The following is an 18,225-nucleotide window of genomic DNA, read 5'->3' on the forward strand; positions in this document are numbered from 1 at the left end:
TAGAACCTGCATTTCCCAACTCCATGTCTGAGCAGGACTGGAAAACAACCCCCCTCAGATAGTCCGCCTTCAAGAGAGGGTGCCAAAAAGCCAACAAAACCCAGGAAAAACAAGCCAAGGCTACCATCGCCTCTCCTTGAGACTCCTGCTATGGCCTCAACACATGGGCACACAGAAGAGGAACAGGAGCATTTGCAGTCAACAAGCCTACACAGACATAGCTACCATTCAGATTAAGAAAAGTGTTTTGGAGACAGCTGCTTTATTAAAAGCCTGAATTACAAACTAATTGCCAAAAAAAAAAAAAACCAAACCAACATTTTCTTCACATGACAAACAGGTTCTTCCAGGACACTGAGGCATCTTTACTCCTCCAGCACTTTGCTATTACAGAAGCAGCACTAAGGTATTTACTTTACTGTCCTGAAGTCCAAGAGTACCAGGATAAACACTCAACACATAGCCCAGGTCTGAGGTATAGGTTCATGCTTAAAAGGGATATAAATGAATGTCACACTAAAAACTCACTTTCTATTCCTAAAGTCACAGATTAACTAAAAAGAAAAGAAGTAGGCTTCCCTTGCTCAGATTTTTTTTTTGCATATGCCTAAGAGAGTAATTAAGCTCCCATTTTTGCCTGCTAGTGGCATTAATGCAGGAGCAGTCTGATCCCAGAAATCTTCATTGAACATACACTGAAAAAACCCCAAACCCTCACTACTGAAATTTAGGCTCCCCAAGCAGAAGCAGGTTTTAAGCATTTAATCTGATCTCTCAATTTCTTACAGCAACTTTACTGAGAGTCCAAGAGATCTCAAATATTTGAGGCAGATGTCACCCTTAAGTAGATTTGTTTAGATGTCAAAAAACCCAACTCCGCTTTACAAGGCATAGGCAAAGTTCCTAATTATGTGTTTTCTGGAACAAAACACATCCATCTGTCATTCTGTGGAAGTTCTCAATTGCAAAACACCCCAGGAGAAGCTGCATCTCCCCCAGCTGTGCAGACGGTTTCTTGCTCCAACACAACCATTCTGACATGCCACTGGAAAAGGCTATTATAAAAAAGTTACTCAGCATTCGGGTGGACATCACAAATCCCCTCATCCTCAACATATCAGAGCCAAGCTCTCTGAATATTAGGGTTTCTCAGAATTAAGCTTGTTCTGTTAAATCAAACAGTCCTTTTGCAGCTAGGTCAAGTACTATTTAATTGTCAGAGTCAACATTTGCTGGGATAATAAATTACCAGTGAAAAAATTAACAATGAGATCATGTGTTAAAATGTATTTTCCCTTTCCTGTCTTTATGATTCTTCCTTACTTTTCTAAGCATTAAAACAACACAGCTTTCCTATCTCTTCCTTTCCTGTGGATGAAGGTCAAACCATTAACTTTTATGGAGTTAATTTGTGCAGAAAGTACATCACCTACCATTCCCATCCCCTACCTCACATTAAACAATGACACACATGACATCAGAGGAAGCCAAATGACTTACAGCATTTTAAAATAGCAGGAGAACAGGATATTTTCTGTATGTTTTCTGTAATTAAATTAATGCAGTGCCAGATTTTCCCAAGGTATATATACATGTTTTCTCCTGCTGGGCAGAACCACTGGCAAAATTTAGAAGGACTTGAGATAAAAACAAGTCTCCTTTTCCCAGGTGTCCTTCATGCAAACCAATGCTTTTTGTCCAACTCTGCCAACCACAAGTGATTAAACGCCAACTTCTTCAAAATGCACATGGAAAAGGGGGAAAAAGAATACAACTGGTATTGATACAACACAAATAGTCTCAAAAATATCACTGCAGAATTTATATTAAGTGCTGCCCCTAATTCACATCCTCCCTGCATACACAAAACCTTCAATGAGGAGGAAAAGCCCTGAAAGGCCACATCAGGTAGGACAGAGCCTGCAGTGCTCCAATTAGTCCAACTCCAAGTCACTGCCAGAACCTGATCTCTCTGCAGCTCCCAGCTTCTTTGCAGGGAAGCTGCTCCTAGTGGAGCCACAGAGGAGTTAATTTGAGTGCTGCTCACTCAGGAGTAAAGACATGAGCAGGGACTGGGCCCTTTGGAGCATGGAAGGCTGCCAGGAGCTCAAACCATACAGGGGGACACACACCCTTCTTGCTCCCCTCGCCCCTGTGTGAGGCGCTGAGCTTCTGCTCAGGTTGCAGCCCTCAGCCACATGGAATAACAAATTACTGAGGCTCAGTGCAGCAGGGGAGGAGGCTGATCTCTGCTGCAGCTGCCAGCTCCAGGAAGAGGTATAATTGAAGGGGAGAGAGCATGAGAGAGTTATTCGGTGCTAAGCCAGCACACCTGTTGCTATGAACTAATGAAGCAGTGCACATCTTTGCTGTGCAGATCTCCGCAGGATGTGGCTCTGACCATTTGCAAACACAATTCCTCCCTTCCTCTTCAGCGGAAGGGAATGCTGATACAATAAAAAATTAATTTTCTTTTTTTTTTAATTTAACATCAGTATCATCAGCATATATTTAAAGGAAACATAATATTGAATACACTGTTGTCTTAAAAAGCTGCTGCAACAGATTTGCCAAGTCAAGCTCATTAAAGTTAATGGAGTAGAACCACAAGTCATCCGACAGCTTGATTTCTGTAATTCTTCAAGCACCAGATTAAAAGGTTTTATGTGCTATAGTGTGGCTAAATTTTGCTCCCAAGTTTTTCTATGGACGTGGACCTGCAGCTGAGGACTGGTACCAGGAAGGTTACTAGTAAGGAAGAGGGGGACAAACCCGCAGGAAGCAGGCTGGGTATGCTTGTGGAACTGTAGCTGAGATCCCGTGTCTGTCGAGCCAGCCTGGGAATCGGGGAGCTTGTTTTTACCATGCAAATAAGACCAAGTATGCTTGCACCAAACAAGAGGAGCTATATTAAAGAAATTAGAGCTACAGGGCAATTTAACCCACAGGGCTATTTCATCTAGGAGCCAAGAATGCCAAAAATACAGAAGATAGACCAAAGGCAACCTGGCTTTCAGATAAATGTTCTGACTAACGACGCCAAGGAAGAAATGCTTTTATGAAAATGTAATAGTGGCCCTTTGAAGAAACTAACTGATCTCTACTCTTTTTATCTCCAGCGTGTCACGCTGTTCTTCTTCAGAAAACTAACAGCTGTGCTATCCTAAATAAAGATCTTCTTACTTTTCTTTTTTGTTCTATTTTCACATTCCAGAGATAATGATTTTAGCAAACACAGAAAGTATCCAATTTATGAACATAACTTCTTTAAGTTTCTCTATGAAAAACCTCAAATTAATCCAATCCAAAGGACCTGCTGTACTTTCAAAGAAGCATATTTTCTATCCAGATGGGTTTTGATTACACAAGGCCCAGATGACAGCTAGTTTCCCTCAAGGGCTCATTTTTTCCACACCCTTTGCATGTTATGTGAAAATTTGGGTAGCTATCTCTCTTTCCACGTATGGAAATTGAAAGAGCATGTAAGGAAATACAAGGGGCCACATATAAGAAAGCAGACTTTAATCCACTTTCCTTTCCAAAGTAGATTCTACTTCTTCTGTAAAAAAAAAAAAGAAATTATAAAATAAATGAAAAAAGAAAAATATAAGCAATTAAGAACCACGACTTGGTTGACATATGTTCTGTAAAAGGGTTTGTACCACAACAGGGCCCTCAGTGCTAATGAAGACCTGACAACACTATCATTAGACAGAGTGCTTTAATTTCCAAGCATTACATAGCTGCATTTTCATCTGAATTTATGCAAAGCCACGTATGTTTTGCCAGAAAAACAGAACTGCAGGTTGGGAAGGAGGAAAATCCTAAACCAAAAGTTCACGCTATCTGGAAATAAGAAAATCCTGGGAAGACTAAATTGTAACAAAAAGGAAGAGTTAGGAGAAGGAGAAAAAAACAAAAGCAACAAACGGCAGCAGCAGTGTTAAACTAATAAATTTGGACCCTCCTGAAGACTCCCAGCTTCATTTCCTGCCTTTGAGGTCACAGCAGCTGAAGCTGGCTGTGGCATCCTGATGAGCACTCCAGTCCCACGGTGGGAGGTGGGAACAGAGCAGGTACCAACACATGCTCAGCTGGACCTGCTGCTCTCTGCAGCACCAGGGAGTCATTCTGACTGCCAGGCCTTGCCAAGATCTTGCTTGTAAACAGTAAAACAGTGTGTAGAGAGAACACTTTTCATGTCATTAGGTTTTCTTGTGTTGCCTGAGTAATTCTTGGTTAAAAATATAAAATTAATAAGCATTGTGTCAAAAGGAATCTCTGAGGATCGAACTCCTTAAAGCTCTTCCAATAACCCTTGGCTGTGGTATCTATCACAGCTTTGCTTTGCTGGTTTCTCAAAAGGAGAAATTCCAGTCTTTGAAACTTTCACTCCAAACCTCTGTTCTAGTAATTATAGCTATTCAGCAGTCTGTTTTGGGTGACAAAAAGACAAACTTTCTACTCCAGGAGAAAGCTGACAGCTGTCTTGTTTTCTCAACTCTTAATTTTATTTTGCAGTTCTGGGAGACCCCAAAGCTTGATTTGTCATTTTGCATAGTTAAAAATGAAGACTGTATGTCTTGGAAAAAAAAAAAAGGCAAAACACTTGTTACTTTACTGACTTTGCTTTTACATCAGACATCTGGTCCAACTGCATTTGACAAGTAATATTAGGACATTTCCTGCATTACAATATTCAGCTAACATTAGATTTTATTTGCGGATGCTCTGATAAGCTGACATTCTGATTAAACTGACATTTGCCAAGGTCAATCTCAGAATTCAGCACTAATTGTATGCACATTAGTGAGGCAGTTCTTGTAAGCAGATTTGGTGGAGGAGCAGTCACAGTGATAGTGTGTATTAACTCAGACATTTACACAGACCAGAGTTCAAATTACCTGTACCAAAGCCACAGTCACCATCCTACTGAGTAGGTTAAAACTTGGAAGTCTGGTCTTTCAAATCAGAAGAAACATCTGTGTCTGGTAAATTTTGAAGAAAGAAAACACACATAGAATACGACAGAAACATATCTTTCTTGACAACTTTTATCCCTCTACTGCACTTTCTTTTTCTGACATGTGGTGAGGCTAGACAAGGAAAGCCCTGCTGTTAGACCATTCCCCCCTTCCACCTCCTCATTTCAATTCCTCTCCCCCAGCTCGGCTCTGGTGAGGAATTTTAGAACTGAATTCTGCAAAGCCAAAATGAAGGAAGTTTTATTCTGCTTGCCAAGCAAACTGACAGTTGCCTTTGCTATTTTGGGGAGCCATCCTATAATTGTGCCCACCTGTTGTAGCAATGCTATTTTTAAAGTCACACCCAAGTGCACACATGGCTGCACAGCAAAATTTCTCAGGGATGACACTGTGCTCCCTCACCCCCAGCCTGCAGAGGTGCAGAAATCCTGCTATGGGAATCATACAGGAACGAGGATTTTTGTAACTTGGTTCTACATATTAAGTCTGAAGGGATGCAGCAACAAAAAGCAAATTTCCATTCGCCTTTCCCACTCCTCCCCTCCCCTCCCCTTCTCCCAGATGCCTGGCACTGCTGGCATTCTCCTCCACCAGGCCTGGATCTGTGGGAGCCTGCAGTAGGTGTGTTGCCTTTCAGAGCCTCACTGAGAGCAAAAAGCAGAGGAGATCAAAGACAAGTATGAAAATAATCATGTTAAAGTCATAGGCAGAGAGTCCACACCAAGAGCAAAAGCAGCATGACACACCTACCACTCTACTCAGAGCCTGGAGACCTGGCCTGCTCTTGGGGCAAAAAGCAGCTGTTCATACAGGTAAAGTGTTTCTGGCCAGCAACAAGCTTGCTGAAGCAGAAACACACTTTGAATTCATGGTTATAATTGAAAGTAACATCACAGTTTTTAGCTGTGAAAATTCAACTGTTATGACACTCCATTTGTCTGCATCACCAAAAAGCCACCACTGCTTGCCCCCAGTTTGGCTGGAACATTGGCACCATCAGCTTTGTAAAGCCAGCTCTCTGAAGAAGAGAAGCTTAACAGAGGAAAACCATTCAGCCCTTTTTAGCTATGTTTTATTGGTAATTGCAAAAAAATGGGGGATAGCATCTACAGAAACACTGCACCTTCAACCACTTCCACACGTTAAACATGAAAACAAAGTTAATTTCTCTTCTGCCTCCTTTGTAGCATATTATAAAATCAGAACCTAGCAGGATGATGGGGCAAACACAATAGAGGCAAACACAAATCTGCATCAGAATGGAGGAGAGCTAGTGTTCACTAGCACTTTAAGAAAATTAAATATTCAGTTTCTTCATCTTCCTTCCTTCCCCTTTAGCTAAGGCAAAAGAACCGAACCTCCTCCCCTAAAGCCACATTAGAGGTGTGACTTATTATTATTATTTTTAATAGCAGTGGCAATTTACGCACCTCTTCATCCTCCCTGTTCCATACTCCATTCCTTTTGTTTTGCTCTTAGAGCAAACAGGATCCAGGCCCTTTTTTCCCCTAAAATCCTGGATGACAGCTTTCATCTGCTCCCATTGCCATAACTGAGGACAGAGGCAGCAGAGGCTGTATCTCCACAGAAACCTGAGGAATAAGAGACTGGAAGGAAGTGTCTCAGGAGGGACACATGCTCCAGCAAACCCTGAGAGGTCATTTGTGGCATTTTCAGAGGGAAGAGAAACATCGTGTCAGGTTTTTCCTCCCAGCCTCTGTGTACGCAGTACACCTAATTATTCAGCAAGTCTTGATCATAGTTAAGGATAATCCCAACAGGTATCTCTAAACCAAAAAATAAAACTGAGGAGAAGCAGCAGATTCAGCCAAGCAAGCAGTAGCTCAGCTAAGTGTGCCAATTTTCAAGAGGCATCAAATTCAGACCTTGCCCTCCTTAATTAAAAGCTTTGCCTTGCCAAGGGAGAAATCTGACAGCCATTAACTACCTTGCTCCAGAAATAATTCTGCACACAACAGACTAGGGAACAGCAGCAGTGAGCTACTTTAACCCATCTCAAGGAGGTATTTCCCCTGGCACTCAAAGTGCAAGGCTGTGTTCCCACTCCCAGCAATAAGTCTCTACTTTCTCCTCTCACGTCCCTCCACCTCCACTCCTTCCCAGATGTTCTCCACAGGGCTGTGTTGGTACAGATGTTCCTGCAGCCAGAACAAAGCCCTTGTGCTGCCCTGATCAGCCTGGAAGATAACACAGCAGGGAGAGGACAAGTGCCTGTGATCTGGTTCAGCACAAGGGAACTATGGGCTGGCACAACACAAGGAGCAGGAGCAGCCCATGCACCCCACCACAGAGCACAGCTCCATCAGCTCCCTGCTTCCAGGCTGGAAGAGTGTCACAGTGTCACAGGAGGGCCCCCCTTCCTCACCTCCACCCTGGGTCCCCACGCTGTTGTGCCCACATGAGCGTACTGAGGGCACTGAGCTTGCCAAGTGCCCAAAAGCAGTTTTCTGTGACTTTAGCTTCTCTTGACTGACACACCACAGGCCCCTGTGCCTGTGCAGAGCCTCCTGGTCAGGTCAGGCATCAGCATGGTGCTATCATGTCACACCCATGTGCCTGCCAGATGCCACACTCCCCTCCTGTGCAGGGACACTGGGAGATTCCCTCCATGAGACTGCTGATAGTTTTCTGCCTCCTCTCACTGTTTACTACCTGTTCCTATCCAGGCTGCCTAACAGAAAAATCTCACTTGGGTTCAGGTGTAGCTTTGTAGCTGGCAGACACACCACAGAATGCCAGTTCTCATGCTTTCCAAGCTTATCTTCACAAGCTAAACGGTGAGGATGGAATAAGGTGTCAAGGTAGAAAATCCATTCATGCCTCTGGCACTGTGGAAATTGAGATGTATCCACAGCAGTGGCTTCCCAACAAAGAGCACTACCTTACTTTACATATTTGAGGATTTACCACTAATCCATTCCTCAAACCTTGCACAACACTGAAACAAATCACACAACAATCAGCAGAGGAATGAAGGGATAGATGCCATCCCATGCACGGATCACACCCTACAGATCTCCAGTAACTGGTTCTGCACAAAACAGTTAAACACAGAGACCACGCTGCCAAGCAGAGCCAGAGCTTCAAGATGTACCTTGCACACAAACCATGTATCATACACAATCTGAGTTTCCAATTTTGCTTTGTCAAGAGAAAACACATGTCTAAGCCTTCTGGGAAACACAAACCTTGATACCTGCTCGAGTCCATAGATTGTTGTAAGTGGTGACTCATGCACGAATTCCCACTACCCATTAATCTCAAAGTGTAAGCACTTATGTGACAATAATGGTGTTTTAATGTCCTGACAAAAACGGGAAAAAATGGTTAGCAGAATTTGGGAGTGACTGTCACGAAATGAAGATGAAGATCATGTTTGGAGGACAGCAAGAACAAGAAAGGGACAGGAAAAAAGAAGTCAGAAGTTATAGAGCACAGCTCTCCAAGCCAAATGGGAGTTCAGCTACCCCCTGTTTCCAAAAGCTGTTTTCCCACTCAGCTCTGTGCAGCATCCCTCAAAACAATCTGTGTCTGACCAAACACAAACCCCTCCTACATTACATACCCAGCCAAAAATGTACATTTTAGTTAGATATCTTTTGAAAGTTTTCTTCTGTCTTGCATAACTCATTGAAGTAAACACAGAATATGGACAGAGTCCCCAGCTGCACCAGCGGAGGTTCAGGTTGGATATTAGGAAGAATTCCTTCAACAGAAAGGATGATCAGGGAGCTGATGGAGTCACCATCCCTGAAGGTGTTTAAGGAAAGACTGGATGTGGAGTGCCATGGTCTGGTTGACATGGTTGTGTCTGGTCAAAGACTGGACTCAATGATCTCAGAGGTCTTTCCCAACCTAAGTGATTCTGTGATTCTGTGAAGTGACAGGATATTTACAAACATCTGGTTTTAAATGTGACATGAATGGTCCAGATGAGAATGTTCTCAAACTCAGCAGTTGTTTTCAATACTAAATCAAAATGAGTTAGAACACGTAATCTGGCATTACAGTAAGAGCCCAACTGTTGCTCAGTCTGATATCCTGAAAGAGAGGTGTTTCAGGAATCTTCATTTTCAGTATTTTGGAATACTGAATGCAAGCAACCAACCCAGACATATGCACACAACTAGCAGTAGAAATATATTACTATTTTATTATTCCTCTTGTACTTAACATGAAATTGCTGAGATTTTTTTTTAATTTTAAAATTTTCCAGAGCTGAGTTCCTTTGTTCAAGCTGCTGCTGTGTAAATACATACATTATGGGTATTGCATCTGCCATTCACATGATTTCCAAGTTAATACTAACACAGCAAAGGGAAATATTTAACATCAAGATATGCACTGTGCATTGCAGATCCAAGACAAATGCAATTTCCATCCACAGCAAAACAATCTTGCAACAACCTCATTTCCATCATGGTTCTGTGTATCCTTGCCACTCTACAGACAGCTGCAGAGTTTGGGAAATGGCTAACACTCATGGACTTCCCACACTTAAACCAGGGAAGTCCACCCATGCCTGCAGTGCATTTCTGCAGCTGTACACCCTCACAAACAGCTGGAGACTAGTGATGACACATTCAAGCACAGCTCATCTTAGTCCCTGCAAGTATTCCCTGATAATAAACTTGCATGAGTGAAATTAAGCATGGAGTTATCAAAAGAGGCTTGGCCCTTGAAGAGGAGACTGGACAGAGGATGGGTGGCACCTTAAGAAAAAAAGTGAGGCAGTGGGTAACAGGTAAGCAAACTGTGTTTGCAGAACAGTTGGCAGTAGAATTTCACATACAATCAAACAGTGCTATCAAAGTTCAAAATGAGAGGATTATAACCTGCTGTCTAAACTCAGAATCTTTTTAAAAGGCAACAATTGTGAGAGACACTATAAACAATATTATTTTCTGAAGAAACTGAAGTGATAAATTGAAATGATAATTTCAAAATACTACTACTAATACTAGCAGTATTACTCCTGCTGTGAGTCAGAATGGTTTTCAAGCACAGATAATGCAAATAAATCATTTATGTTAGCCTGCAACGCTTCATACAAAATTACAGATCTGCACAGTTGAGTAAACAACAAATTAACAGAGGGATAGTGGGTACCAACATTCCCAGATGATACCAGGCCCAGCAGCCTGAGACACATACTAAGACTACCTCTGTGTAGTGCTAAAACATTTGCACAAGTGCAGCCTTCATCCCTGTGAAAGGGAGAACTGCTAATTAATGCTTACATCCAGATAAATTGCAGAGGAAGAATCTGACATGTGCAAACAGCCACTTTTGCTTATTTAAGCCGATGAGTCACATAATTAATTGCCACACTTTGCATTGCTCAGATAAGGTGTAAAGGTACAAACAAGGAAGAACCTACCAGGACTTTCCACCCGCTTGTAGTGGTAGGGATTGATGCAAACCTCCTTCTGCTTTGACCCAAAGGGGAACTCGCAGCATTCCAGAGGTTTCAGTTCGTGGTGGCTCTGCAGGTCGGGCCAGCGCCACACTCTGCAGTAGATGACGTGCGGGAGCCCCTTCCGGTGCGACACCTGGAGCCGGCCGTCCAGGGAACGAGGGATTGTGACACAGTTGCTGGGCTGGCCAGGACAGCTTAGTGCTTTCTCCAGCTCCTCCATAGCACCTTTTTTCTTCTTCAGTTTTTTCACTAATGCGTCAACAGCCTTCTCTGCCCACTTCTCTTCTTCATCCCCTTGCTTCCACCCCAACAGCCTCTTCACTGCTGGGCTGGTGAAGGAGAATAAACTTGTTACATTCATGGTGACCCTGCCGTGGTGATACCACAGAACCAAGCAGGAACAACTGCCCTGTTCTTCCACCACCACCAGGGTACAGCAGATTGAGTCAGCAGTCAAAAGCAGCCTGGATCAAACAGTTCTGGTCCTTTCTCCTTTTCGATCCTCCAGTCCCAGGAAGGCAGCGCTGACATCCCCCCGTGATGGTCACAACCTTCTCATTATTCTAAATCCTTCTGGTTGACAACCTAAAGGAGACTATCAGAAAGAAGGAAAAAAAGGATTTTACCTTTAGCAGTTAAAAATATCCCCCACCTCAACCCAGAAGAGTGGTGTGATCAAAAAACAACTAACAACAAAACAACAACAAATGCTGACAACCTCCAGGACTGGACACAAGGCACATCTGATGAAAATTTAAGCAGCAGGACCTCCTGCTGAACCCAGTACATCCCTATATTAGAAATGTAAAATCTAGCCTAAAACAGTCCCTTAGTTTAAATTTTTCACTATTAAGTGTGAGGGGTGCTACAATCTGCCTGTCAGCTGTTGCAACCCTAAGCAGCAAAACATCCCAAGGAAACAGTGCAGGATCACTAGTGCTTTTTTTATTATTTATTTTAGAGAGCAGCTGGAAGCAATATTCTTCAACAGCAATGTGCTGCCCAGCTCTCTCTAAAACTGCCAGGCATGAAGTTCAAAAATCACTGCACTAGACCTGAGCATAACTCAAATCTGAAAAAAAACCAAAAACAAACCAGTTCAGTTTCACCTACTTGAGGAACAAATTAAAAAAAAAAAAAAAAAAAAGTGAAACTAGAAAGATCTTGTCCTTCACTCACTCACATGAGAAAGAAAACTGCATCTGCCCACCCCACCCAAGAGGCCTCAGAGCTCCTGAGCAGCCCATAAGGGAAAGCTATCATGAACCTCACTGATTATCCACTGACCCTTCGTGCTGCAATGTCTGCCTGATATACTCAAGGACTCATGAAGGAGTGGGAAGGACAAGGAAGTCATAAGAGGATTTTAGACAGCACAGTTGTCCTCAAGCTGGGAGACAAGGAATGGGACTGAAGAGATGGGTCAAGAGGGGGAGGAATGCCACATCTGCAGGAGTCCCAACAGTGTTTTGTCCTTGTCCAGGATGGAAGCAGGCAAAAGGCTCTGGCAAGGGAAACAGAAGAGACCCAGGACTGGCAGGGGGTGGAAAATGAGACAAAGAGCACCACACCACTGATTTTCAAATAGACAGACAAGACAGGAAACATATCCTGGACTGGATACCAACAGGTTGCAGAGGAAGGGGGAAGGGGAAAAGGATATGAATGTTTTTGTTGCCATCAGAACAACACAAAAAACACCCAACCAATCAGCAATCTACAGACACAGAGAATAGAAGGTGTCAGCACACCCACATCAGACAGGAATTCACAGCTATACCAAGATTGTAGACCTGAAAACTGCAAATGCTATGGCACACTTACCCTCTTGACTGTCATACACTGCAATGGTTTCATAGTATTCCACTACATTTGAAGAATTTTAAGCTGAAAACCATCTACTTTATTCAAATTAACTTGTCACTAGAACAGTTACCTAATTGCAGAGGTTCAGTTTTACTAGGCTGACTGCAGAAACTACATTTATGGGAATAATGATTATGGACTAAGACACAGGCCACATCTACCTACACTTCAAACTGGTACATTTCTTTTATGCTAAAAAGTGGATTTGAAATAATAATGTCCATGCAAGGAAAGATTTGCATGAGCCTGGGGCAAATTTAAGAATTTGTTTTGTTACGTGGGCATGTGCTATACTGTCAAATGAACTGAAACCCCATTACTGTCACTGACTGTACTCCAGGTATACTTTATCCTTACATGCACTGTAAAGTGCTCTATTAAAATGCTGTGCTAATTTAAAAACTGAATTACCAGAACCCCAGTGCATGTGCTTTAAATGTTTGTAACTGAGTTATTCCCAATTCATATATAGTCTGTACCTCAATCAATATTCTACGTATCTTTCAAACAAAAGATACAAGTTCCACACACAAAAGTTACAAGTTCCAGTAGTTTATCAAGTAAAGCACTTCCATTTGAATTAAACAGAAGAGACTTAAAAGGCTTGAGTTGAAGCTCTAATAAAGGAGGAAGTACAAAGTCTACATTTTGGCCCGAGCTTCATTCAACATCGATAATGTTTGCAGATGTGGTTCTACCCAGGCCTGACCCATTTTTCACCCAGCTACTTGCTGTGAAAAAGGAAAAGTCCTGTCTGTTAAGACTGTGTGCTCATATCAGTGCCTGAAAATCCAGCCCTAACACGGGCTACTACACGGGCTCTGCACAGACTAAGATGACGCTCGGATGCAGCCCCAAGCAGTCAGACCAAAGGAACAGATTCTCTGAAGTCTTTGGATCAAATCCTGCAGCACACACATATTCCACTCCCACAATCATGCACTCCAAAACAAGTTTCACCCTCACCATCAAAGCTGTGATGGCATCTCTGTGGCAACAGCTGCTGGGAGCAGGAGGAACAGCATTAGGCACAGTGCTTGGAGGTGAGCTTGGGAATAACGCAGCTCAGCAGGACCCAGCTGGGCACCAGCCTCCAGCCAGGGATTCCTGCTCAAGTCCTGCCTCCAAAACAAAGCCAAAGCACACCCCAAGCCCTGAACAAGCAGCAAGATAAGGGAAGGGGGACAAAACTCACAGGCTGCTGTACACTACTTTCTCTAAGCTCCAAAACCAACATTAACCTAAAAAACCCAAAAACCAAACAAACAGACAAAGCAAAAAAACAACAACAAAACCAAACAAATAAAACCCAAACCACAATGTATGTTGAGATTTTTGTTTCCAAGAAGCAGAGAGCTTGTCTGCAGGGCTGAGCCCTTGCCAGTACATTCCATTTCCCTTTCTGCCACTCTTGGTTTCTGCACTGCATCATTTCCTGTATTACTTCTGCACAAAGTGGTCTTATCAGCTGGAAGTGCAAAATAAAGATTAAACCACGAGTCAGCAGATGACACAGTCTGTGTGTTTGTTCCCCAAATCCACGTGCCCTTCTGGGAAAATGGGAGTTAGTATTTCCAGCAGTTAAGTGACCACCAGCCCTGGAAGGGTCTGCTTATTCACGAGGTAGGGATGAAACAGAAACCTGGGCCAAACAACAGAACACTCTCCGAAAGGCATCTGGCATCAGTTTAAAGGAAATTGAGTTGTTACCCACTTATCAGACACTCTCTACACTTCCAAACCCATGCACTTTTTACTATGTGTTCTGTCTGCTGATGCATGTGTTGGAATCAACAAACTCCTTTCAAATCCTGATGTTGTTTTATTTGTCTTCCTTCACTGCTGTTGTCTTTTTTTGTAATTTTTGGATTAACACACAAACCTGTATGCAGCCTATAAAAAAATAAGTAAGCATTATATTTTTATATATATCTGTCCAGCCAGCCTTGTATTTAAACAAACATATTTAGGCAAAATGCCTAAGAGTGAAGTCCTATTTCTCTAGCCCTCAAAGAAAAGATAGTTACTCCATCAGCAACATGAAGCAGACATTAAAATATTCAATGAGAGTGCTTTCAAATTCCCACAGGAGATCCCATAGGAAACTGTCCCACTTTGCATAAATGACTGTTTTTGATGGGTGGAGAAAGGGTTTGGACAATTAGATGATCCTCTCCCAGAGGGGTGGATGGGGGAGGAAAACAACTTCTAGCCCAAGTTTCAGGCAAACAAGAAATTACTCTAACTCTTCTACCAATTTTATTATTTGTATTATAGGCTCAGTGATGCAGGCAAAAAGGATCCTATTAAATATTTTTAATATATGCTTAGCACAGTTAGACATAAAAATGGGCAGGAACCACAGTGAGAATAATTGTTAATAGTGAAAACTGTCTAGTCTATGACTACATTTTAAAAATCCAATTTATCTTAGTCAACATACCTCTTCCCAGCATCCATTACTTAGTAACACTATAAAGAAATAATAAGCAGAGAGATTTTAATTTGCTTCTTTAAAAATATTTAGTCATTCACCCTCTCTGAGAGACACATATTTCCAGCAACTCATGTAATCAGTACAATATTTAGACCGTTTTTAAAAAAGAAACAAACCCAAACAGATTTTGGCATAGAAGACAGGGAGCTGCCTCTTTATTCCAGCAGGAATAAATACAGTTTCCATGTATTACTAAAAGGCATGAAGTCTAAGCAGCTGCAATGCTAGAATGTGTAACAACATACTGTGCACTAACTTAATCTAGCTCCCTATTCTTGGAGCAAGTAGCAAAAAGTTTCAATTTCTTTCTTCAAGCAATGTCATTTGCGAAACAGAAGAGTCCGGAGTCTTCTGCTGAATTAGCCTTCTTTTAGTCAACAAATTCTTTCTTTGCACCTTCTTATGGCAGAAGATCAGATCTTGCTCAGCTTGGAAAAATGCACTAAATCTAGTAGAAACCTCAGTAACATTACAACACACATGTAAAAAGAAAGCACATTTCACATCAGAGTGCTGTAGAACTCATTAGAGAGCTGACAACCTGACTTGGCTTCCTTTGTAGCTTTGGAAAACGACAAGAAGAAAAAGGAAAAAAATTAACTCTTTTATGTTCTCTTGGCATGGCACAAAGAATTCAAAAACACACTGAAATATGTGATCCTATGTTCTGATATGCAACATATCATTCAAGGAAAGAGGAACACACTGGTGTTGAAAACACCTCATCGTACCTAACAGAGTAGGCAGAGTTTTTCCTGACCTGGACCCAGCAAGAGCCAGGAGGATGGGTATCTGCAGCCTGTCCTGTGAAGCAACCTCTGTTACAGCCCAAAATACCCACTCTGTCAGAACTCCTCTTGAGCCATCCCTCGAGCTATTTGGCCGAGGCACTGCCCTTCCAAGAAAATCTCCCATGTATCACAGTACAGCCCTCAGGGAAAATCCTGCCAGATACCCACAAACACCCTTTAGTTCAGCAGGCGGGGGGAGAGCAAAATGAAACTGCAGGGGCAATGTAGGATTTACCAGTGGAGGGCAAGAGGCAACAAAAACCCAAAAAGCCCATTGCCCTGTTAGTCCAGAGCATGAAGGGATAACCTTACATTATCAGGATCTGACAGCCTCTTCCAAGTGCTCCCCAAAGTTCAAACCAAGAACACATTGTTGGGCCAGTTTCTACAGTGAGCCACAGCTTTTCTTCCACACACCTCCCCACTTGGCTTCTGGCAGACAAGGTACTGCTCCTTGCCCTTGAAGTCTCAACTATCATGATTGCAGGAGTAAGACAACAGCAAATTCCTACAGGTTTTCTGGATTTGAAGGTACTAGATTTGTCAGATTTGCCAGATTTACGGTGACTTTGCTATTGCTTCCCCAGAAAAAATACCCACTTTCCATAGACGTGAGACACCGAATCTTGTGCTCCAATGTAACTAAAATAGCACAGCAGTCTTTCAAAGCAAGTATATCATTGTGAGAAAAGAACATGGCAAAGGTTCTTTCCCAGTTCTAACAGACATCCATCAACAATTAGATCTGCCCTTGTCCTGGTTTAGAACAGTTCTTCCCAATACCTTTGCAACTGTTTTGACCTACTGAAAACCATACTCATGAAAACAAACATAAACACCATATCCTTCATATGTTTTATCTCCACCATGTTTACAAAAAACACTAACACTATTCAGCCTCTTAAGTGATCACCAGATCCTCATATCCTGCCTTTTTCACCAGAGATGAGAAACACACTGCGGAATTTTACTCATTCTTGCATTCAGGTGCATGTGAGATTCCACAAAGTCACAAAACACCAGCTCTTCCTTTACCTCCTGCTGGTCTCCTTGCCGTGCTTATTTTATATAGATTTTATATTGCCAAGACTACAGGAAAGAACTAAAACCAAGTTTGCCAAGATGGTTGTTCAGGAAGCTGGGTAAGCCTGGTGCACAGCAGGGCTAGTACAAGTAGGATAGATCAAAACATCCACCCAGGTGTGCACAAATCCCTTCTGGTGTCGGCGAGCAACCGAACTGAATCGGATGTGCTTTCAAAGATTATCCCTAAAACCGCAGCCTAGTACTTTAACCAAGGTCAGGAAGGAACTGCAACTTGATGATTCAGTCAAAACTCTGGCACAAATGGGATTGCAAAATATGAACTTCACTAAAATAACCTATATGATGAATACAAGGCTGTGAATCACAAAACTTGCCAGAATAGTGTTCATAAGGTGGGGTTTTTTCCCTAAATGCTATGCAGGAAGAGACTCTTCATTCTTCACTGTCTCCAAGCTAAAGGTCTCTTAAAGAAATCCTCAAATTATGACAAGACCTTCAAAAGAAAAACATATCCAAAGAAACAGTTGGCAAGAGACATTATGAATTACCAGCCATCACAGTGGGTATTTCATTGTGCATCTTTGGGGCAGGTTCATCCATTTAATTTGTGCTGTGTTGTACTTAAACTCCACACATTGTCCCACCAGGACACTAAGAGCACTCAGGACTACAGAAGCAGCCAAGGATCTCAGTCAGCATTGTTAGATGACACAGACCAAATCCTGAAAAATGCAGGAGAACCTCTAAGACCAGTCTGCAGCACTGGCCATGGCTTTGTGAACACCCACCTATCAAAGTAAGTTAGAAGACCTTTTCTTAAAGGTGACAAATCTGGGGAAAACTGATTTTGTTTTCCCCCTTTCATCATAAAACTCCTGTGTAACTCCCTTTTTCCACAAAGACCATTCCCTTTCCTGACTTTTTGAACTGTCTTTAGAAAACAGGTGTTGTTTACAACAATAACAAACACACATCTGTGTGGGTGTGTTAATACACACAAAGGCAGGATAACTGAAACCTCTTCCTATATTTAGATCTGTCTGGTCAGCTCTAATTGCATAATTTAATCAAAACCCTCTCCAAGGGAAACACATCCATATTCATCACAGGCATCAAAGGAAACATCTTTACAAACTATATCCTTTTACAAACCAACACATGGTCCCACATCACTTGTCCAATTGTTGAATTCCTCCTTTGGGAAGGGCACGGAATTTTATTTCTTTTTATCAGCTGAAAAAAGCATTTCCCTCCAATTCATCAGCACAGGGCGGGAGGAACTTCCTTCACAGGTGAGATGCAGAAAATTTACTGACATGTCACTTTCAGGGGGTTTTTTTAGGCAGTTAAAACATACATCTGCAGCATAAAGGAAAACCTTTAAAACAGAAAAGAAAGAAAAATGCCCATCACCACTCAGGCATCAAAATTTTTGACTGAAGCTCATAAAATGCAAGATGTGTTTTGTCTTCAGAGAACAGGACAGTCTAGCACAGATTGCATGAATTTAAAAAGGGGTTTGTGAGCCCCAGCCAGAGCAGTGCTCCAACAGAGTATATTTTAAGGAGGGGAACCCCACCAAATGCACTCCAGTTATGC

At 42.3% G+C, this 18,225-nt stretch overlaps 1 protein-coding gene across 4 annotated transcripts in view; it reads right to left on the reverse strand.

Moving 5' to 3' along the window:
* The window catches only part of SMAD1 (SMAD family member 1), a 43,614-nt gene that overhangs the window by 12,210 nt on the left and 13,179 nt on the right, over positions 1 to 18,225 (reverse strand). For 2 of the 4 annotated variants that reach the window (XM_066547984.1, XM_066547985.1), the window contains exon 2: positions 10,387 to 11,010. In XM_066547984.1, coding sequence (XP_066404081.1) covers positions 10,387 to 10,786 — 400 coding nt within the window. In that variant the 5' untranslated portion in view covers positions 10,787 to 11,010. Of the gene's footprint in view, positions 1 to 10,386; positions 11,021 to 18,225 lie in introns of all 4 variants that reach the window. The other 2 variants (XM_066547981.1, XM_066547983.1) reach the window with 1 other exon arrangement.

The sequence above is a fragment of the Molothrus aeneus genome, chromosome 4 (genome assembly GCF_037042795.1).
Source record: "Molothrus aeneus isolate 106 chromosome 4, BPBGC_Maene_1.0, whole genome shotgun sequence".
Classification (NCBI taxonomy): Eukaryota; Metazoa; Chordata; class Aves; order Passeriformes; family Icteridae; genus Molothrus; species Molothrus aeneus.